This window comes from Eleginops maclovinus, chromosome 16, assembly GCF_036324505.1.
Source record: "Eleginops maclovinus isolate JMC-PN-2008 ecotype Puerto Natales chromosome 16, JC_Emac_rtc_rv5, whole genome shotgun sequence".
Taxonomy (NCBI): Eukaryota; Metazoa; Chordata; class Actinopteri; order Perciformes; family Eleginopidae; genus Eleginops; species Eleginops maclovinus.
Window position 1 is genome coordinate 19,694,778 of NC_086364.1, and position 25,094 is coordinate 19,719,871.

The window sequence follows — 25,094 nt, forward strand, 5'->3', positions numbered from 1 at the left end:
TAAAAGATAAATACTCCTCAGTTTATTCCACTACGACTCTTTCCTGCTGAAGTTACTTTGATGATTTGATATCCATTTAATAATCACTTATATTGAATTATGTTCCATTAAATATTAAGCTACAACTTAATTGATTCCTCAGGTAAATTATGAAGACATGAGACAGTATATATATCATATATTTATTTACCAGATGCACATTAACAAATCAATGAATAAACATAACATGACATGGGCCAACTGGACTTTAAGTACATTCATTTGTTCCTGCACACTTAATGTAAATAATATCTCACTTTTAAATTATGTGAGCTGTAATTTAGTTTGAATAGTGTTTTATTTGTCAGATAGTTTACGGATTGTTATCTTCACGGTCAACCTTTATATTTCCACTCTTTTTATTCTGTTTTATTTTCTATTCTGAGACATTTATATTGTTTAATTGTTTATTTTCTACTCTTTTTTAATTCAAATTATGTGCAATAGTTGTTTTAATGCTGCTGCAATGGAGAAAAAAAAACACATTTGGGATCAATTAACTATATTTATCTTATCTTATCTTTAAATTCCCAATCCCCAGAGGATAGACCCTAATGGTTTTTGTGTGTCATCATCGCTATTTTCAAAATATGTAGTATGTATGTTTTAAAAATGTACGTCCTGTTTTGTGAGACTCTTTTTTTAAGTTAACATAATTTGAAAGATGAAAAACAGCCTTTATTAATACGGACACTCCCTGCTAATCAAATAAATAAATGAAATTAAGTGGTTTGTAGATTGAGGCCGTTGGTGAGATCCTGTAACGTGTTCATGCATTCTTGTTCCTGTTGATCAGCCAAAATTTCCCCCCAAATCCCTGACCTTCTGTCTGTCTGACTGTGTCTCTCAGTTTGTCAGACTGACTCATTGTTTTGGCGGCTCACTAAAACCGTAATCTGCCGCCGCCCTGGCTTAATAATAAGCCTATTCTCAATATTCCTCCTCTGTGAGTTGGTCGACTTTCAGCAGCGGGGACGGATCTTCACAGAAGTAGGACAATTAGAGCGGCACCATGCATGTGCGTGCATTTTGAACCGTTTTACTTTCTGAATCAATCACTTAAAGAGACGTCTTTTGGATGTCATGCTTTTTCTGACTGTTTTCTAGTGTTACATTTCATTTTAGTTACATCATCCAACTTACGGTTCATTATTTTATTATGTAACAAGCTTTCGTTTGAACTCATTATCTGTTTCCTCTTCGGTTTGGTCCCTAAAAACCTAAAAGTTAGCTCTTAACCGAAGTGCAACTCAACTCTTGAACTCCTTTAAACACCAAAAGGAACATCAGGTCTATTTATTGTAGCTCTGTGATCATTTTCTGGGTGACTTTAAGAGTTCAGTCGGAAAATGAGGGATCAGAAAGCTCAGTGTGCACTCAGACACCCAGGCTAAGATTTAGAGAGGGGAAAGAAAGGAGAGGGGGAGAAAGAAGTGGAGGGCACTGAGAGATGACAGAAACAGTGGAAAGAGAGGGAGGGAGCGAGACCTCGAGGGAAGCTGGGCTGTGAGCAGAAAGAGGGCAGAGGATGAAGAGATTGGCGGCTAATGAGAGAGAACTGGAAGACGGAAAAGAGATAGAGAGAGAGTAAAGCTAGCGACGCACGAGAGGATTATCTGCCTGACTTACACCTGATTTACCCTCCCTCAAAATCATCAGGGGGCATAACTCAATCCTATCCGTGAAGCTTTCCTTAAAAAGACACATATTTATCACTTGATATTCAAAATGGGTTTCATCCAAAGATAATGAAAGCTGTATATGACTTTCAGTGACTCGGAAAAACACATCAAAAGAAATTCATGAAAATATCTGCCTCTCCGACAAATATGTAAGTGAGAAATTTAAATTGGGTGTTTTGGGGATGTTGAGCAGTTTTAGCTGTGTCAGTAGAGTCCGGGTGGATACACATAGTTTGGCCCGAGGGGGTGGGGGGGAGAGACACTGAGAGAGGAGCTATTTGATGTAGAGCAGGGAAATGCAACTCATTTTTTCTCCTCTCCTAGTTGGAAAATAATAACTTTTGGAAGATTTATGTGAAAAAGAAACAAAGATCTGTAGGCCAATATGTATAAGACAAAGAGGGAAAGAGAGCAGACACATCATATGATATAATCCGTTAAAATAGGAAGTTAAAAGTATAGAAAACAGTGTTGGGTACTGTGGTAGTATGTAGAGAACAAAATCAGCCACTTTTGGTCCAAACGGAAATATCTTAAGGTGCCATAGAAAGCATCTGGTATTTTAAACTGTTCTCTGATGTCTACAAAGAAGGCATATAACTTTGGTTGATCCAAAAAATGTCCAGATGCGGTTTTACAGGCCCATTTAAAACCCTTTGATTTGGTCCTAGAATGAAACAAGCTGAATTGCCTTATTTGGGGCTCATTCAAATCATTATGACGAGCTCTGCTCTGATTGGCTGGTTTACAAGGAGCAACCCATGGCTGCCTCAGAGCCCACAGAAGTAAGGGAAGTTCCTGAAACTGTGAGAGATGAACCATGGAGGCTATTGGCATCCAACCTTACATGTTTGAGCCTTTATCGGAGGAGGAAACCGATGAATCTGAAGAACAGCCAGTTGGTTAGAGATTGGAGAGCAACGTTACGGAGTGGTCAGTGTTAGTGTTTCCAGCAGCTGGTGTATGCACATGTTGGGGCTGGACTACCGTGTGTGACGTCACACACAGGGATTGTTGTAATTCGCCCGTTTTACCGCTGTGATATGCATATTCATGATTTGTACCTGAAGGAGGAAACAATGGTGTTTGAGGTTCACGGTGTGTCAGTTCAATGTACTAAACTCTCCTTATTCAACTGTGCCAAGGTAAATACAGTTTTCATTCTATGGCACCTTTAAATCAGTGATTTCAAACCTTTGATGGACAGTTTACAATGAAAATGTTAATAGCTGTTGAGACATGTCAATGAAAACTATATCTATGTAATGGCAAGTCCAGACAAAAGGTGAGGGGAAGTCAATGAGATGCATCCTCTGGGGACCAGGACTGACTGTAAGAAATGCCACAGCACTTCACCAAACCGTTGTAGTTGATATGTTACTGGACAAAAAGGTGTTGTTATAATTAGACCGATTTATTATCACATGAAAAAAAATCAATTTAGGCATGCATCGCTTCAGTTTTCTTAGGTGAAACATGAGTTGACATCTGTATAAACTGTGGTTTGCTACTTCTTTAATATTAAGGCATATACGCTCTGGATCCGGGTTGATTTATTACAGCTGCCAAGCCTGCTTAAACACATTCCTGTGATCCCATAAAATCTGTTCTGTTCTGCTATATTAAATCAGAGGCTGGCAATAGAGGGTCGCTCTGAGGCCACAGAAGCTATCACAAGGCCAGTGAGGTCAGGATCAGTCACTTTGTCGTTAATTATGATAAAAACCCCCATGATGCAGCAGCACAGAGGTTGGCAGGATGACCCGAGGTCCTGTCTTTCGTTCAGACATGATGTTAAGAACACAGAAGACAAGTCGACCACCTGCACACACTGTACCGTACGGTCATGCATGACAGCAAGTTTATCTCATGCTTGAATGAACATACACATTGCACACACACACACACACACACACACACACACACACACACACACACACACACACACACACACACACACACACACACACACACACACACACACACACACACACACACACACACACACACACACACACACACACACACACATATACTCACATATTCTTAAACCATATTTGCTCTGTTTCACTCCCTTCCCTCCGTCTCCCTCTCTCTGTCTCTCTGGATGGGTGTCGTTGACGAGCTCAGTGCGGATATAATTGGCACTGGCCCCATGTGGCACTGTAGTGAAGAAATCAAGGGCGCACAGATGTAAACAAACACACACACACACACACACACCAGCCCCCTGCCTATAGTGCATCTTTTCACTTAACACCCGCCCTGCAGGCTCCCATGATACTCATTTCCTTGTTTTGATTTCAATGTCACACCGATCCCATCTCCCTCCCCCTACTATTTCACCCCCTTCTCCCTTTTTTTATGCATCAAATAAACACTCCTGATTTTTATATTCCCTCCTTCCTCCCCCCCCCCTCTGATGTTTATATTTCTCTGCCTCTTTTCCCTCTCTCGCAGGCCAGCAACATGCAAATTATGCCCCATAAATGCAAATGCCTCCCTATCTCAGAAGAGACCTCCAGTGGAGAAAAGTCCGCCCTGCTCAGATATGCTCCAGTGAATTTTTTCCTTCCATAAGGAAGGGGCGGCGTCTGTTTGAAGGTTACCTCTGAGAACTGCTGAATAAAGCAGCGCATGTGTGCATTATTGAGATAGTCCGAGGCATCATTATTCAACTGGTTTAAATGGAGGTTGCACTGAAACGAGGGCACAAGTGGAAATGGTTTGCTGAGGAATTGAATCATCGGTGTCATAATAGAAAGTCATATACAGCGGGGTATTATAACGGTAATGGTTTATGTGTTAAGCGGCTAATGAGTGAGGATTCTAATGGTTCAATTACAGAAGCTCAATCACATTTCTCCACGGTTTGAACTGAGAAACACTGCCTTCTTTTAATGGATTTATTTGGATGATGCATGGCACAAAGTGTCAAACAAGTCATTGTCTACAACCATGCCCTTGCGATTGTACCTATGCCGCTATCCAGAGAACATACACAGGTTTGACGTCTGATTAGATAAAGGAAAATGGACTGGCACTAAAAGTTCCTTCTGGTAAAATCCGGAGAAATTCACCTACCAATTAACAAGCATTTTCCTGGCGACAGTATAAGAGCTAGTGTACATGGTAACCCACCAACGTAAAGCAACATTTGCATACATTTAAACTGAAAATAGAAATGTATTTATAGTAAACAAGTTCTGAATGGCAACAGAATACAACACCAAGGGTAGCTAGTGACAAAAACAATCCTAACCAACAAAATATATTTCTAAAGATGTTAAAAAACGGCCCAAAAAACGGCCCAAAAAACTGTGGACGCTGCTGGTGATGTCTATACGACGTAATGCACCTGTAACGCTTGAGGGTTGGATATTTCTCACTGGAAAATTCCAACCTTCGTGTAGCTTGTTACGCTACATACGTGGTGCATTGAGCAATATGCTAATAGTCACTATGCTACCATGCTGATGTTTACCATGTGCTAGCATGATAAACATCTGCTTATTAGCACTCACACAAAGTACAGCGGAGACTGATGAGAATGTCATTCGTTTTGCAGGAACCGAAAACAATAAAAATCGTAAAAGTTATAATAATTATTAAGTAGGAAGCATGATACCAAATGTTCACGGCAACACATCCGATACTTGTTGAGGCATTTCACAAACAAACAGAACCGATGCCGGCTAAAGCAACAGTGAACTGTGTCGTCTGGACACCCACAGAGATGTTTTTCAGTGGATTTCCATGTAGTAAAATTGGTATGCAGACTGACTGACGTTGCCCTTTAGAGACATGGCACGAGCACGGCTGCTTCCTTTTAATTATCTATAGCCATAACAAACAAATTCCACGCCCTAGAGGTATTCAAATCAAAGTATTTCCACTCCATAAATCCTTGAATGAGTCTATGAAACTGTGTACTGTATATTAATTGTTGGTGTGTATCGTAGAGTTGAAGGTTGCCCCGTATAAAGAAAGAGAGCGTGTCCTCACTGGAAGCCGCTGTTTTAATTATCACACATCATAAAATGTGTTTCCTCAGAAGATTTCTCTCGAGGTTTGCAACTTCGTTTGAGGTTTTCCCGCTCTAATGATGCATCACAGGGATGTATTGCTCACCCAGTTATTTGGGAAAACCTCGCTGGCTGAGTTTTTTTGCTGTCCGTGGTGCTGAAATCAGCTAACAGTCATTGGAGGAAACAAAGGAAGGAGGATTGCTTTGTTCCACTCTGTGCAGTCAGTGCTTCAATTATGTTGGCAGGGCTGACATCAGCTATAAGTAATCCGGGAGTGTGTCTCGCATTCCCAGCTTTCCTTCCCGCTCTTCTTCCCTGCCATCTGCTCTCACTCCTTCTCCCTCGCCACACTTTCTTATTTACATCCCACCGCCTGATACCCTCTCCATCTCTTACTCGCACTTTTACATAATCCCTCACTGTCTCTCGTTTTATGATTTCCAGCACTCTGCTTGACTCTTCAGGGATTTTCTCCTCCTTTCTTCTGACCTTGCTTTCAAATATTTGCCTTTATTTTCTTCAACAGGTCCTCTACTTCAAACCCTCTATCTGTTCAGTAACACTAGGGCTGGCAATATACGACTTCGGTGTTGTGATACGAGACTTAGTATCGTCTTGGATATTGGATATCGTTTATTTATTATATAGCAGACAGGGTTTTGTCTCGTGTGCGTCCTCAAACCAAAATGCAGATTTTCCCCCAAAATGTTAAAGTGACTCCAGAAAACAATATTTCTGTTCGTCAAAAACTGTAGAATTACTCCAAAAATATGTTAACCGTGTCAGATGTCTGGTCAGACGGCAGAGACAGCTCTGTTTTTACGGAGAATAAATAGGGGATGGATGTCGGGTGGGTCTGCCGGTGGACGAGTGGCAGGCAGCAGGCTGACACTGAAACTGAGATTTCTGATTTTCTTTTACTGTCCTTTTTTCTGTAGAGGAAGTAAAGAAACCTTAACTCTGGATTTATTTGTTGTTTGAGGTGCAATATATGACTCAGCAGCTTTAAGACAAGAAGACACTATTATTCTCTGCTTCGATCTAACGCAGTATGTTCACTGGAAAGTGGGCAGGGCCGTCATTTTGCCTGGAAGTGACGCCAGCGTTGCTCTCATGCTATGTATTTTCTGAAAAACCCTGGCAGTATTTTCTTGGTTTATATTCATTATTTTTCTTATTGCACACGGTTTTTCAAACCAAATGAATAGTGATTATTTCTACAAAATCGTATTCTGTAAATATCTAATTTCACCACCTATCTTACTTTCATCGAGGTATTTGTTAGACAATAACTTGATCGTTGATTTAAACTAGGGCTACACAATGGAGATCAATTAAATATGAGGGATTGATAATCACATTCTCATTATCTTTGAATAATATATGAAATGACCATGGTGCGATTCTTTTTGAGATAGATTTTGTAAAAAGTCCGTCTTCTTTTTTGTAGTCTGGGACCCTCAGAAGCACCATTATACCTAATTCATGGTATTTAAACACATGTTTAGCCTTCTAAAACTAATATCCTTCTTTCTTTTTTAATGTTGCACTGTTTATATTTAAAAAAAGACAAACTGTGCAGCCCTAATATACCTAATATACTCCATACAATCAAAAATATGCGTTTAATCTGGCCTATGTTGTGTTTAATGTACTTAAATACATGCAACCTTCTGCGTTTGTCTATGTGTGTGTGTGTGTGTGTGTGTGTGTGTGTGTGTGTGTGTGTGTGTGTGTGTGTGTGTGTGTGTGTGTGTGTGTACACTCAGCAGGGTGACTGTCCTCGGGGCAGATCTCCACACCAGAACAGAGCAGCAGCTGACCAGCTGTCCCCCTCGCAGCTAGCAGCATGTTGTCTCCTCTACCTTATTCTCTCCATCTCCATCTCCGTTCATCCATCCCGCCTCACCCTGTCTCTTTCTCTCTCCTCTCACTTGCACTCCAACTCTCTCACACATTGCTCTCTCCTCACCTTCCTTATTCCACGCTCTTGAATAACGCTTTGTAGGATAAATAAAAGTATGTCTTCTTCTCTTTGTCTTCTTCTAGTAAAGTATGTCTTCTTCTTCCTCTTCTTCTTCACTGCCCTTGAGTCACACCCACCGCTCATTGTCACCATCACCCCCCTCTTGACTCCCTGTCTTTCTTTCTTTTTACCTTCTCTTGACGGTTATCCTGTTGCATGCCTCAGTAAATCGTTAAGGTGCGTCCTTTTTAACCTCATCTCATTTTCCTCCTCTCCCTCCCCGCTTCCCATTACCTTGTTCTTTGACATTGTTCAATAACTTCCTCTCAACCCTGTTTTTCCTCCATCACCAAACATCAGTCACTGATTCAGTTAACCGTCTCATGACTTCAACACCTTTCCCTCCTTGTGTTTTTTGTTCCCCAAACCCTCTCCCTCTTTCTGTCAAATATACCATCCTTTAGTTTTACATCCTGCCACTTTTCATCCCTTACTTCATCCCTTACATTGGCATTAAAATACATCTGCCTTGACAATGAGCAGGAGAGGAGTTGGACGGCAGATAAGGGAATCATTGGAGGAAACATGAGGATCAGGCTGCTGTCTTCATTAGGGAAAGGGCTCAGAACGTGTTCGGTGTATTTCCATCCTAATCAGCGGCGCTCATGCTGCTCACTGCACTCTCACTTGTGCAGTTTCAGCCTATTGGACGCAGCAGTGCACTGGCTCTGACAATGGTAGGAAAAGCAGACTCTCTGTTGTGTTGCTTTGCATTGATGCTCTTCAGCACATTTATAAACAGCCTTCCAGTCCTGATGAGGATTGAGGAAATGAGCTTAGAGAACTCTCAAGGGAAGGCATTAATGTGATCATAATCTGTGAGTTGAATTGGAGGATATGTATGAGATAGTTAGGAAAAGTTCAGGACCACTGTTCTATGAACCTTCACCTTCATTCATCACCAGCATAAAAGGAAGGCTGGGGAGGAAGGATGTCTCTCTCTGACGGACGCCGGCTGACATTCTCGCTGTCGACCCCCTTATCTATAGATACGGCTTTAGCGCTATCCTCGTTACCTTTTGACCTGTTGTGCCACAGGGATCTGGTAGTCTTGTTTTCGTGTTTTTGTTTTCTGATTTTAGGTTATTCACCTGCCTTTAGTTTAGGGGAGGAAGTTCTGGGTCTACGGCCCATGGTGTGGCTGGCTCAAGCTCCAACCACCCCTTTTGTTCTTTTTGGCCAGTCCTCCAGACCTTTCTTATTTAAGACAAACTTGTTTAATAAAAGTCACCCTTGGTCTACTTGGTTTACAGTCTTACGTGCTCAATGAGTTCTTTGAGCTAAATGCTAATCTTATTAACATGTTGATGTTAAGCAGGTCCATCTTGGATTACCATTTGTTAATTATCAGATAAAACAAAGTAGAGCTAAGGCTAGATGATTGGTTTGCAGGGGTTGGACAATAAACCATTAATAGACAAACTGAAGTTGAAAGTGTTGGACTAAAAATATATTGAATCAATTTATTAATTAGAGGGACTATTCCTAAAGAAAGTCAATATAGTTTATGGAGGCATTTCGCTCTGAACTAAATAGTCAACCTGATTGTTAAGCCAGTAGAGTTCATCCTCTGGGGACCATGAATGCCAGCACCAATATATCCAACAGCTGGCAAGCTCTTTGACTTTGAGCCATGGGGCGGATCTACTAACAGACTGGCATTGTTATCCATAAAGCGAGGCCTAGCAGGGCTAAAAACTGCAATCACTTTTGTCCATTTAAAGGCGTTAGGGTTGTCATCCTTCGCCAAGGAGTTGGTTTGTCCGTCAGCTCTACATCACGATTACACAAAAACCACTGACCTCATTTTCATAAAACTTGGTGGAAGGTTGTAGCTTTGCCCAAGGGACAACGCATTAGAAATGGGAGAGGATCAAAATCACGATGAATATACACACTTTATTTTCCATATTTTGAAACGGCCTTGGCAGAGGTCTGCGCTCTCTGAGTGACCTTGAAGTCAAAATTGTTTAATGGTATTGTAAGTCTTGTCTTGTCTTGAAACATGCTTGGTCATACTTCTCTTTGCTTTTCGATGAGCCCAATAATTCAAATCATAGAGTAGTGAAACAGCCAAACTCTTTTCTGCATTTTGTCGTTGTTCATACCATCTTCCTACCATCCACTCTCCTTTTTCCTCCATCTCTCTCTCTCTCTTTCATTCCCAAATATCTCTCTGTTTTTCTCTCTCTCTCTCTCTCTCTCTCTCTCTCTGTCCATCTAAGTGGCCTGGAGGATTAACAAGTGTTTAATTAAGAGGTGATTATTTGTAGACCCCTGACACAGCAGGATCAAGACATCCTCATCCCATTCCCCCAACTGTCATCACCCTGTTCCCTCATTCAACCCCTGCAACGCAGTCAAACACACACGCACACGCACACACACACACACACACACACACACACACACACACACACACACACACACACACACACACACACACACACACACACACACACACACACACACACACTCTTTACTCCATATGTCCGACCTATTTTTCCCTGCTTTCACACCTCTCACACCCTTCCTTCTGTTATTTCCTTTCCCTTTTTTTATTATCTTTCCATCTTCTTCCTCTTTGGTGTTCTGCTTCTCTTGTTACCCTGAGTATCCATTCTTCTTCCCTGATGTTCGCCTAAGTGCTGGAATATTACTCCATTATTACATCTAATCATGCAGGTACTGCTGGCAGAAAGGAGAATATTAGATAGAAAACTTTCATAAACACAACAAAATGTGGTTTTAGAACCAGAGTAAATATGGGGTTTAAAAATGGAGGCGAAAACTTTCATTTCAAAGTTCTAGATTCTTTTTAATCAGATTAAAGGGGACATATTGTGCTCATTTTCAGGTTCATATTAGTATTTAGTGTCTCTACTGGGACATGTCTCCATGCTTTAAAGCTCTTTATTAGCTTTAGCTTAGCTGGGCAGCTCTGTTGTGATTGGTCAATGGCTTAGAGATGTCCCGCCCCTTAACCTATCATGTACAATGTGTTTGAGAATAGACAATAGAAGCTGAGAGTAAGTAAGTAAGCAAAGGAATCCAATGAACCTTAGGATTTTAACCTCTGCAGACCATTTACATGCACACAAACCTCTACACACACTACAGGAAAGGGGAAACCCTAAAAAGCATAATAGAACCATATATATTAGAGACAATATTGAAATAAATAACGAACAAGCTGAAAGTTCATGACATTTAGTAGATAGAATACTGTATGTAACTAAAATGTGTGCGCTTGGAGCTGAAAGGCTGATCAGATAATGCTGCTGAAGACTACCTCAAAACACCGAGAGAAAAATAATGTGAGAAAGCAGAGGAGGAAAAAGGGGGGGGGGTTTAAATAGCAGGGGAAGAAAGAAATTAACGGAGCGAGGGAAAGCAAGACAGAAGAAAGCAGATCGCTAATAAGCGCAGTATGGGGTGAAAACGAGGCCAGAAACTTGTTTATTGCAATGGTGGGAAGATGAAAGCAAAGGGAGAAGCCTCAGCAATTCCCTTTTTTTTCTTCAGACTATATGTGTGAGTTAATGGAAGTGGGTGTATTCTTGAAACTTGAAAACCGAACACTATAATGATTAATATATGAAGCAGAGCATCTGATACATGTGGTGTTGTCGTTGCTTGTATGTTCGATAAAGAGACGTGTTTATTGAAATCATATTGCTTTACACATGCTTTAACGAGTACCTGATGTCAGCTTTAAGATATGTATCAGACACACGGTAATGAGACTCAGACTACAAAACAACTGGACCACATTTCCTCTGCTGGAGGATGAAACAGTGGGGCACCGGGGACCTTTGTCCTCTACTACATGCCATTAATCTTGTCACAAATGAGCCCTCAGGAAACATGATCACTAATTTGAGTCTCAATGCACTGAGGAAGCGCGGGGGGTTATATCGAGCATGAATGTGTGTGTGTACTACAACGTGTGTGTGTGTGTGTGTGTGTGGTCAGAAAGAGAAAGCGGGAGACAGATGGGTCTACAGTGTTCCCTATGTGGATTTGGAGCTGGAACATCGTTAATTACCTCTTAATTAAAAATGACCTGTGCTTCTTTGCACATGGATGACACATGTGTAAGCGAGCAAATGGAGACCTCTAAGTGTGTGGATACAACCAGGAACAAGGGTTTGCCAAGTTAACACACAGTATATGAGCTTTTAATGGGTCCATGGTGTCCTCACTGTCCCATGAGTTCAGCGCTGATGTGTTGTGGTGTGTCTCAGCGGATAATATTGCTTTGTCCCAGTTTTCCTAATTATCCGTCCCCGGGTTTCTAAAAGGCTCTCCATTTGGAGGGTCACTTGAGGACAGTTAATACCAAGAAAGAGTACTTGGACGGGGGCACTTCTAGATAGTCTGATGTTGTTGTTATTCTTTACTTGCTTGTAAAGGGCTTTGAGCACCAGGAAGGGTGCTTTATACATAACAAGTATTCTGATTATTATTAAAGTGGCCAGGGAGTTTGTTGAAGGAGCATGGATTAGCTTGAACCAAATGAACAGATGGAAGTGAGAGGAAAAGTTGAAACAGTTTCGTCAGCTTAAAGTAATGGATAAACATCTGTGATAGTTAGCTTAGATTTGTTAATAAGTGGTTGACATCGTTAGCTTTAAAGTTATTAAAATGAAGCTCCAATAATTAGCTTAAACTAATGAGCAGTTGAAACAGTTATCTCAAAGTTAGGGCAAAGAATTGAAATATGTAATTTGTGCATACACAGTTTAGTAAGCTAGTTAGCTATATGGGGAAACAGCTAAACAAATAAAGCTGTCAGTGAAAGGGTACTGGAGTTCGTCAGAAGGGGTAAAGGTTTAACAAAAAAGGTTGGGAACCTCTGCCCTACGACATGTCACATCATCTAACTGTTCTGAACAGACAGACAGGCATAGGCTGGAGTTTATAAAGCACAGTGTCTTAAAAAAGGAAAATGACTACTTTCCATTTGCAGAGTCCCAACTGCAAAACCTCTGTTATCAGTCATTTCACATCAGCTAAGTGTGCCTGCATGCAAACCCACACAGATACACACACAGATACACACACACACACACACACACACACACACTGACCATTGTTGGAGCGTAGCGCCCTGGCGGAGATGCCGTTGGTTCCTATAGGATGATGAATCCCAGTCCCATCCACCATTCCTGCCTCCCCTGGCTGCTTCATGAGCTCTGTCAGAGTCCTGGAAGAAGGAAGAAAAACACACATTTACATACTTCATAAAAGCAGCCTGTAAACAAACTAAAAAGTAGACATAAATCACAAAGGACATCACAAAGGGAAGAGAGTGTTAGGTAAATGAGAAGCTTTGTGCGGAAAAGAGAACTCAAGGGAGATGTGATTGGACAGAGTAAAAACATGATAAAGCAAACACATGTTTATGTGAACATTATATAAAGCAATCCAAACACTGACAGGCTTCACGTTAATTCCTCTTCCCGGGAAGAAAAAGACAAGTTTGAAACAGATTGTGTTTAAAAAACTAGATAGGATTAAATTCAAAAGAGTGGAAACGAAGATGAAAAGGATGTGTCTCTGGATTGTTGCCAACTGGGAGCATCAATCATTTATAACAAAAATAAAATAAAAAATAACTTCCCCTTCCCCCCCCTCGTCATCTTATATTGTTTGATGCCTTTGAACAAGTTCTGGTGCCTCCACAAACTGGAACACTGGCAGGAAACAGCCTTCAAACATGCAGATTTAACTCTTCAGCGCACAGAGATCCTGCAGCTGTAAAAAAGGACAAGAACTGCTTTATTTTAATGGACGCATTTTAATGTCTATTCTCCCTGGTGGAAAGACCGGAGTACACATTGGAGGTACGTGCAATTTACGCATGTATTTTCTTCTCTACTCGTCTACATTTTGAATACCAAATTTGTCTTTTTACTCTTACTTAACAGATTCATTTACTCGCTAATTGATACAATTCAGATTTGCAAACAACACTTTTAAAGTATGATTGTTTCGTAAAGATTAAACCATCAAAATTAAGCAAGGAAAACAATGAGTGGGTTATAAGGGATTTTGAATTGTTTTGGTTTTAAATTTCCAGCTTCTAAAATGTGAAGATTTGCTGCTTTTAAATATTTTCAAAAATATTTAAATACTTTTTCCTGTTTTTTCTGCACAATGTACATTTACCTAATCATACTTAAATACGTTTACTTAAGTACCCTTCTCCATGCAGTATCTTTACTTGATATTTAATATTTTTTATAATGTAGTATAGTACTTTTACTCAGAGGTGGGAGAAGTACTCAGATCTTGTACTTGAGTAAAAATACAAGTACCAGAGTAACAGTAAAAGTCCTGCATTCAAAATGTTCCTCCAGTAAAAGTAGAAAAGTATCAGCATCAAAATCTACTTATTTGGTTCGTTCTATTTGGTCCATTTCAGAGTAATATATATCCTCTGTTTTATAATTATTGATCATTAAAGTGTTCTCAGAGCTGGTAAAGGTGCAGCTAGTTTGAATGGCTTTGTATACTGCAGGGTAGCTGCTGGATTTACTGCAGGTGAACTAAAGTCTGATTTAAGGGCTGATTATATTTCACATCATTAATACAAATCTGCCTAGCAACTAAAGGTATTAAATTAATGTAGTGGAGTAAAAGTACACCATTTACCTCTGAATTGTAGTGGAGTAGAAGTACAAGGAATACAATGGAAATACTCAAGTTAAGAATCTGAATACTTTTTCCACCTCTGCTTATTCTGTGTAAGATGGAAGAGGAAGAAGTGTTTCATATAGTTTCAGCCAAGTGATCTGATTCGTCAAAGCTCATCTCAAACAAAGCTGTGATTGCTCTTTATTGCTAAAGTAAATAACCCAGGTGGAAAACCAAGAATATTACTTGCCCTTTCAGGTTGTCAGCTACTACATTTCCCCCTGTCAGTCTCTGTTTTTAATAAGTTTAACAGAGAAAACAGAACAAATACCAACACCTGCTGTCTGCTCATAACAGAAAGTTGTATCCTTAATTGGTTTCGTAAACTTCCCAGTATTTGCTCGCATTACCAGGGAATAAAAACAAGCGAAGGCTCCACATCAACATGTAACCACTGACAAGGAAATTATAGCGACATCGTCAACAAATCCGCTGTGACCTGGGAGCAGCTATCAAGAGAGCCATAAATATTTCCTCACTGTTAATCTCACTGTTGAAGCCCTTAACGCAGCCTTCTCACACGCAGCAGAGCAACTGTCTTTTTATTAGCCCGCTGTGAAATGATTGCCTGTGGTCATGGGAGCAGAAAGCATAAAAACATGAACACTCCAACTATGCAATGCAATTCACAACAGAAAAGACGAGGTTATTCTGGGAGGAGGCAGCGGGCACAGTTTGGAAACTAAAATGTATCTGGGCATGGCGAGGATGAATGGAAACAAAACACCAGCACATAAAGATGTAGGTTCTCCTCGTGCAGTGGTTCTCAACTGGTCAAGCCTCAGGACCCACTTTTTCCAATGTCAATAAATCACGACCCAAAGTTTTGAGCCAGAGTTTGCAGTAATATATATATATATATATATATATATATATATATATATATATATATATATATATATATATATATATATATATATATATAGCACATATTTTTGTATGAAATAAAAAGACAGACTTGGAGCCAATCCTGGATCACTAAGTGACAGCAGTTTTCAAAACCGTTTCTGGGCTCTGACATTTCTAGCAGCTACTGCATGTGAAGCATTTGAAATGTAGACCTTCAAAATAAAAGTGCCCTTCAAAATAAAAGTTTGACTTTTTACAACATTTTTTTTTTCTCAACTTTTTTTTTTCTCACTTGCATAACAACAACCCTCTCAAAATGGGTCCGCAACCCACTTTTGGGTCACAACCAACCACTGTCGTAGTGTATTATGGGAAAACAAACAAAAGCCTTTCAGCTAGGAGCCTTCATTAGCATCTGATGACGTTTGTTTTGGGTCACCAGGGGTTCGACGTGCATTTGGCGTTATGTTTCATATGTCACGGAGAAGGTCATAATGTTTCTATTTTTGTATGTTTGTGTTTCTAAATAGAAACCGGTTTAATCCAAGTCATGATATATTACAATACATTAACTTAGCTGATGCTTTTATCCAACAACTTGCGATACATCATGAAAATACAAAGACAGAATGGCGACGAAACGCAGGAACATTCCCTTCAAATGAGCCGATGCAATAGTTTGAAATGAGCTTTGAAAATGTAGGTCTGGTCCAGGTTCAGTAGAAACAGGTGGGTTATCAGCCTGTGATGAAAGATGAATATAGTAACAGTGGGGAGTTCTTTACACCATTTAGGGGCCAGGAAAGCCAACAGGTGTGTTTGTGTTGAGGTGTAACTGGTCCTATACTCGCAGTAAGGGAGCACCGAGATGATTGCGTATGGTTTAAGCTAGGGATGCACCGAAAATTCGGCCACCGAAAATTTTCGGCCGAAAATGGCCCAAAAGTGCATTTTCTGTTTTCGGCCGAAACACTTTTGTCACCGAAACAACAAGGCCGAAACAGAACGTTGTGATGATGACGCAAGCAAAAAACCGCGAACAGCACTCGGGCCAACATGTCTGCGGTGTGGACGCAATTCACTGTGTCTGAAAAAGAACAACGAATAGCAATTTGCAATACGTGTAAAGCCGATATTTCTAGAGGGGGTATATCTGCAAAGAGTTTTTCCACGTCGGGTTTAATTCATCATCTTAAATCAAAACATCCCGATCGCTATTCTGAATTTGAGAAAAACGCGGCACAGAAAAGGAAAGCCATTCCGAGCACACCGACTCCGTCTGTGGCAGACGTTTTTGAAAAGGCCAAAAAGTTTCCCAGTGATGGTGCCAAGGCTAAGGGCATTACACAAAAAATGATGGAATTCATTGCCTTAGATGATCAGCCGTTCTCTGTTGTAGAGGACGTGGGATTTCGTAGGCTGATAGAGCACATTGAGCCCCGTTATGCCATACCGAGCAGACGACATTTCTCAGACGTATGTTTACCTGAGCTGTTCAATGTTGTTGCAACTCACGTCCATGAGCTTATGGCATCTGATATTTCAGCAATCAGTTTCACGACCGATATATGGAGCTCAGACGTCAGCATCACGAGTATGCTCAGTCTAACTGCACAGTGGATCGACACAGATTTCAAGCTGCAAAAGATTCTGCTTAATTCACAAGAGTTTCGATGCACTTGACTTAAATGCACTTTGTTTTTTTATGAGAGAACATATTTAATTTTACAATATTTCAGCAGGCCAGTCAGTTTACAGGCCTGTACATTATTATTTCATGTAGGCTACACATGTGTGGTCAAGTTAAACATTTCATTTTATTTTATATTGTGCATAATGTCAGTTCTAAATAAATATTTTCATAATTTCGTGATTTATTTATTCTTTGAATTGCAACGCCTTGATTTTTAGTAAGGTTAGCACACAGTCATAGCCATAAATGCAATGGTACTAATAATTGGAATAATAATTTATTTCGGTGTTTCGGTTTTCGGCCTTGGTTTCCTCATTTTCGGTTTTCGGTTTCGGCCAAGAATTTTCATTTCGGTGCATCCCTAGTTTAAGCATCTTCTGGACAACATTGCTATTGCCTTTAACTTTCTCATAGCAATGCCAATCTATCATGGTAACACATTTAGTTGTTTAAAGGGGCCGTCTACTAACTTTACACGTGAAAATGACTTCACTGGTCATGAGGAGTTCGAGTCAACCTGTAACAGCAGTTCCATAACGTGTTTTCTGGCTCTGGAGGAAATGTATCAAGTGAAGTATACCCCTGAGGATGTAATTGAGAAAGAAGTAGAACAAGTAGAAGTCCAATTCTATAGAAGTCTATGAGGAAATTACCCCACTTTTCACTTGATCTAGTAACCTATTTCATTACATATACTTCCCTGGGTTAAGTCTTTTGCTGTGTGTTAATTGACGTACTGTACACCACCTATATTCTACATAAGTTCATCAGGTTTGGTTCTCCAACAATTTTTGGGTAGAAAGGAGCTTTGAAAAGTATCCAGCAGAGACGGAAACATCCAAATTAACTGAGAGGTTAGAAACATGCCCTCCTTGGTGCAGGCAATTATACAGTACAATTCAATTCTGACTAGACATCAAAGAAATGCCTATTGGTGCTGTTGGGAGACGTTGAGTGACTGCCCTGTACAACATCCAATCAGAAGTATCGGGAAAAAATAAGATTGGTATTTCTTTCCTCTCCCTTGATACTTTTCTTGCTGCTGAGGTGCCATTAGAGCTGCTGCTCCCTGGTGCGCATGTGAAAAATACCCAGCTCAGCAAAAACTCTGCCAGGATAAATTAACATCAGAAAGTTTGTTTGATATCTCACCCCCTGCTGAGATCATCGCTTCTGGCAAACATGTACAAGCTTAGAAAATGCAATTTTATCAACCGTTTGATGGCTACAACGAAAGCTAAAATGATTGTGTTTTTAATAAAAGTGCATTAATGGGTTGCTTTACAACTTCCACAGCCCCTGGTAGACCACCACACAATCATAGACTGCTACATTAGTCTTCATTAAACCTCCATTATACTTTTTTTTTGCAAATCTACGGTGCAATAATCACCGTTAGGTCCATTGCATAATATTTCTTTTTCATTTTCTATAATATCTTAACCCCTTAATATATTCACTTTGCTCCTGAAATGCTGCTACTTACTTTACGCCATGGAAATGTTTTAATTTCTGCTTTTTTTAAATGACTAATGAGTGTTTTTCTCTGTATTTAACATGTTAGCTAACTCTTTATGATTGTTCGCCTTTCATCTGCTTTGTCCCTTTTGCTGTAACGCTGTAAATGTCTCCGCTGAGGGACATATAAAGGATTTCTGATCCTGATTCTAATAAAAGGATGATAAATACCCTTAAAATGAGTAATCCTACTGTATTATATAGACAGTATTTGCCAGAGGAACACTTATATACTACCTGCAAATGCACCTAGATTTCATTTTTAGTTTACTTTTAAATGCTACTTATTTTCAGCCATGGATGTGTCCTCATTTCTCCTTTTTTAATGACTAATTTCTCTATATTTAACATGTTAGCTAACTCTTTATGATTGTTTGCCTTCGATGTGCTATGTCACTTCTCCTGTAACGCTGTAAATGTCCCCACTGCCGGACTAATAAAGGATTTCTGATTCTGATAAAGGATGATGAATACCCTCAACATGTGTCCTCCCACTGTATTATATCAGTAATATGTGCCACAGGAGCAGAGATATAGTACCTGCACATGCACCTAGATTGCCTTTCTGCATTTTCTGCTTGCCATCCAATCCATTTGTTCCCTCTCATATCATTAATATCAGTCCACTTCCATTTCATTACTACATTTGTCTTCCACTCCCCCCCTCCTCTCCGTCTCTTGGCAATAAAAGCGAGCTGAGGCTGAATGTCCGTCACTCTCTCGTCCCCCTGCTCTGTTTTCCTCCCCTCCAGGATGCTTAAGAGCGCTTTCGTTGCGTACTTATTGTTCCTCTGTCGCTGTTGAAACCACTCCTCTTTATTTCTCTGATCCTGTCTTACTTATCTTCTCAACTTTCCTGCGTCTGACCCCATTCCCCTCCTCTTATCACTCCCCCCCTTTCTTCATCTTTTCCATCTCTACGAGCCTTTCATCTCTTCCTGTATCGCTTCCTCGACCCCGCGCCTCTCTTTATTTCCCCCTCAGTCCTCTTTATTCTGCCGCTCTTGCTCTTTCACATCGTTGTGTCTGGTACGTCTCACCCTTTGTCCTGATTTCTATTTTCTCCCTCTTCTTTGTTTCGTTCTTCCCCTTAAGTGTCCTTGCCCTTTGCCTCCATCATCTCTCACCCCCTCCCTGAGGAGACTGCCACATAAACTATTCTAACGTGTTGTTATTTTAGCACTCTTGTAATGAAACAGAGTGATATGAGGACATAAAAGCTCCGTGTCAGCGCCAAAAAACAAACACACAATGCATTTATGACCTCAGAAAATAATAAAGTAAAGGCATGCATTCACCATCAGCTTTCACCTCTATAGCAGCTTTCTGACAAATGGTAAAGCCACACCGCTAAAGTCAAACACTGTGTAAACTCCAGATCAGGACAGCACACGGTCTCGACTCTTCATGATAAGGGAGGGAGCTTTAAGTGTTGACTTCAAACAACACATACTGCTAGCAAAGAGATCAAGAAGAATAGAAGATGCTGCAAGCCCACACACAACTTCATTCTGGAGCAACTAAAACACAAATGCTGTCTTCCTTTCTTAAAGTTGGGCGTGTTGTTTTTGTATGATACAAAGGGGTTTACTCAAGTGCTACTCTTAATGAGGACCATTGCTCAGCCTTTGGAAAAACAATTAGAATAGTCGTCTCTGTAACTCTGGAGAAGCTTGTAAGAATGACCCTGATGATGCTAGAGTATATTCAGGGTTCATTTCCAGGTGTACACATGGAAACAAAACATGTATACCGGAAAAGATGAGCCACAAAGTCGAGAACATGGAGGTTTTAAGGCGTAGAAAAGTTAAGTGGAAGACCATCAAGCTTCTGAACAGCACAACTCCAGGATGTAGCCCGCCACACACCCAATGCATGCTGGGACAGACCCACACACTTTTAAGTCACTGTGCTGCACTGTGATCTTTGTATGATTCAGTTTGTCCCGGTAAAAGTCATTGTCTCTTTTAAAGGTCCCCTATTATACTAATTTTCAACAATATATTATAGGTTTCAGATACAGAACATGTCTCTGAAGTGTTTGGCTCGAAATACCAAACAGATCATACCATGAACCCCTCTGTTTCAGCCCTGTTTAAGAAGTGTAGCTCCCCTCGCCCCTCTAAGAGCTGATTGGCTCAAACACAGTGTTGCTCAAGGAGGAGATTCAGGTGATCGGGTGGGCGGGGCTTACCTTGGTTTGTGATTGGCTCATGGTTGCACAACCTTACAAAACATTGTGACATCACAAAGTGGCCAAAATCTGATCAACTAATTAAAAGATAGGTTTTTATATAAATGGATACAGAGGGGACACATCTTCATGTATAAAAGACATGAAGAAAGTGGATTTTGGTCTTTTGTTTCTGTCCATACTGCATTTCTTCTCTATTCTCAGTAAACTGTCCTCACTTTATTTACTACCAAACATCTCTCTCATTTATAAAATGTACATTCTTTGTTAAAGTTGTGTCAACTTTCTTCATATGGAAAACTCTCCACATTATATTTTATGGTGTGTTGTTTCCTAAATAGAATATCGTTAATCAATGTCATGATGTTTGCATTCACACAAGGCCCAATGAGCCTAATATCCTTTTAAATTACCAAAAAATGGATTTCCTTGTAATGCAAGACAGGGTAGCAATTGAAAAATGAATAAAGCTGTTGTTCAGAGACTGTATTGTTCAAATGAATCACTGGAAGGCAGTAAATGTCCACTATAGAGGGTTTTAATCCCATTTAGTGTAGGGGAAGCTTCTAGGAAACTCAGGATAAACCTCTCCAGGCAATCTGAAAGAGTTTTAGAACTACAGCCTTGCTAAATATTACTAGGAAGATGTTCGAACTGACAACAGTGACACGTATAAAGTCTGTATGATCCAACCGAGGGAGGATGTTTTCCCATTGAAGCAGTTTTATGACTTCCAACTCAGTCAGCCGTCTACCATCATGGTGTCTTTTCAGTCAGGCGCAATTAGCAATCATCCAGACGTTCACGGGAGAAACGATCAGCTTCTGAAACGGTTTTGTAATTTCCGAGCAGCATGGAGCTTCTCATGGGTAAAACATGTGGCACTTGATTTAACGCCGTCTTCTTGAATTCCCTCCTTAACTTTACCACAGCCGAAGCAAAGCAGAAAGATCAATCTGTTGAATCTGCCTTTTTGAGTACATTTATTAGACTTCAAAAGGGGAATTACAAGTAAAGATGATAGCTGAGATACATTTTCCAGGGTATCAAACGTATCTTGGGATGTCAGGCAGTAGTGATTAATCATGTCTGTTGAATGGATGAATGTGATTATTCCACCAGAAGATTAATGGTTTTCCAGAGGCAATAAGAATAGAACATCTTTTATGCATTAAAGCCAAGTGTGATGAAGATGACAGTTGACTAGCTGAATGTGAAGATTTATTCTAAGGAAATTAATGGGAATTTTGCGTTGAAAAGACTGTGGAATAAATGTTGACGTTGGCATGCTAACGTTGGTCTCCTATGGCAACTATAACATCGATATGGACAATATTGATGTAACGCAGGTTTTATTTTAAACCGTGTTTACATAGTTTAGCACGTTAGCATCCTAATACAAGCTCCTTATCACCAAAAGATGCTCTACAATGCTTTTTCGGGTTTTCCCTTATAGGTGTTAGTGCATGTCAACGGTCTGCAAAGGTTAAAATCCTAAGGTTCATTGGATTCCTTTCCTTACTTCCTTTACATAATGACATCACAGTAACGCTCAGCTTCTATTGGCTATTCTCAAACACATTGTACGTGATAGGCTAAGGGGCGGGACATCTCTAAGTGGTTGACTAATCACAACAGAGCCGCCCAGCTTACCAATCAGAGCAGACTGGGCTCTGGTTTCAGACAGAGGGTGAAAAGAGGTGCTGCAGCACAGGCAGTATGAGAAACATAAAGAGCTTTTTGAACATTAAAGCATGGAGACATGAGACAGTAGAGACACTTAATACAAATATCAACCTGAAAAGGAGCGTAACATATCCTCTTAAACACAAAGGACAGTCGAGGCTGATGGGAACGTCATAAGTTATACTGGTAATTTACAAGGAGAAGTACTGCCCAAATGAAAACGTTGCTAATGTGCCAAACACTTTACAAAAATCAGGCTTAGGTGAACATGAAAGTCTGCACCAAATTTCATGACGATAAGTCCTATGATGATGTAGTTCGGGGAACCTTGATGTAAGTGGGATTCATCCTCTGGGAACCATAAATGTCTCTACATGATTTCATGGTAATGAATTTAATAGCGGCTGAGATATTTCAAAGTGTGCACCAAAGTGGCGGACCAATTGTCCCACAGACCGACGCTGCCATCCCCAGAGCCAATCGGCTAACATGGCTAAATATCACATAGTAATTAGAGCAGCAGTCTTTCTGATGTAACCTACATATCATTTACACTCAGTTCATTACTTAGTGTAAGCTACACTAAAACTAATGTAGTCACATTACAGCATTAATTAAAGGATAATTGAGTCGATACAATGTGTGAAATGTGTGTTAAACGGCTTCATTAGAAACAATCTAAAGAATAAATGATCTGACACATTTATATTTAATTAAAGAAGTTATCCGCTCCCTCTGCTGTGGCTGTAAGTGAGCCCTTGAACACAGCAAGTACTCCAGGAGAGCGGCTCGGGTAAAAACTTCATGAGCTTATGTAAGCATTTATTGTTTTGATGACAGAAACACTCGAAATGCTGATTAAGAGCCGAGCATGATGAAGTCACTCGTTCACTTGCTTACTCACTCATGCAAATAGATGTGAGAGAATTGAATTTGCACGCATTTAAAGATCACATTTTGTTGTGTTTTGCCTAATTTCGCTTTGCTACGCATGTCCCGCGAAGAAGAGAGGGCAACGATTTATTTCACGGTCAAATTGCAACTCAAATGCGGTGAAAAAGCCAAATTACTTCATCAGCATACAGTTGTGTTAGTTGGTGTATCTCAACCTCGCAGCGGTCTTGGTTGTGTAACTAAATGTGCACTATTGCTTTCAATTGTCAAAGTGTGTTTGCTGCTAAAAATAATGTGAGAAAAACACCCCGTGGTCATGTAATAAGACGTTCAGTATTGTTCTGCATACAAACACATTTTCTCCCCTGGGTCTTTAACACAGCATTTGTAGCTGAATCACTCTTCACTGTCACAGCAGGTTAGTTTATATTACAAGCCCCCCCACAGATGATTCCAGGGCCCTGTAACCTAGCATGGGACTGAGCATTAAGAGACAACCCTGCTGTTTACTACAGGAGCGCTGTGTAATTGTTTGTGATGCTCCTCGCCACCTACAGTCGTCCCACCCGACCAACCTACGCAGACACAGATCAGGCTCACAGTTTCCCACATGTACGCCACTCAGAAGATTAAAGGGCCAGTGTGTACGGTTTAAGGGAGCATAAAAGGGATATAATTAGCGTTAAATCCCCTGAAACTACGAAACATTGGGTTTTTGTTACCTTGGATTAAGCCCTTTATGTCAACATCGTGGATGTAGAAAGACAAACGTTGGAGGTGGGGCCCTGTTAGTTCCTATGAAAGTTGCTCAGTGGTGCTTGATGTCAAAATGGCCTGACTCGTGAGACCAAAAACACCCGGATCTTCCAGGGTTCTTCCTTAAGCCCCGCCACAAATCCCCTGCGTCACAGCCTTGGCTCAGTCAAATGAATAGAGGAAGACAAATAGCTCTGGATTCCCCTTTCGGCACCTTCTTACACATTTACAGGGTAGATAATTTAGCTGGCAAAGAGTTAGCTGCTGATTTAGATCTGTATTCCAATGTAAGTCAGTGGGAAAGGCAACGCTAGAAATTGCCAATAACTTCAAATTATTTCAACTTTGAACTCGGTTGCCATTGACATTTCAAATCGTAACCAATGGGACAACAGCTGTATGGGACTTTTAGATGACGAATACCTAAACTCTGCTCCATATCTCGACTAAGCAAATGTCTTATCAGAAGAATGCAGCTTTAGACAAACACACACACACACACACACACACACACACACACACACACACACACACACACACACACACACACACACACACACACACACACACACACACACACACACACACACACACACACACACACACACACACACACACACACACACACACACACACACACACACACACACACACACACACACACACACACACACACGTCAGTGTCCTACCTACGGTCGTTCCTAGAGGGAGTTAGTAGATGCCACACTGGTGTGACTCACCCTGTAATTCTCATGGATGGTAATTTAGAGGGGTTACAGTGGGAGGGAAGAGCATTTTTACATCAGTGGGAGGAAAAAAGCATGTTCATGTTTCTGTGTTTATGTGGCGGTTACCGATAATTTCACCAGAAATCCTCCGGGGCAGGAAAGAGGGGATTTTATTATATTATGAGCACGCTAGGAGGATGTATGTCTGTTTATGATCATGTGGGGGCTGTTTTCTCTCCGTCCTGGGTCTGATATTTCACTATTAATTAGAAATGTGACATCCAAAAAAGTCCAATAAC

General features: G+C 40.5%; 1 protein-coding gene across 1 annotated transcript in view; it reads right to left on the reverse strand.

Annotated features, from left to right (window-relative positions):
• Positions 1–25,094, reverse strand: part of LOC134878185 (protein shisa-8) — a 100,558-nt gene that overhangs the window by 45,811 nt on the left and 29,653 nt on the right. The window contains exon 2 of the mRNA XM_063904061.1: positions 12,869–12,984. Within this exon, the coding sequence (XP_063760131.1) occupies positions 12,869–12,984 (116 nt within the window). The remainder of the gene's footprint in view (positions 1–12,868; positions 12,985–25,094) is intronic.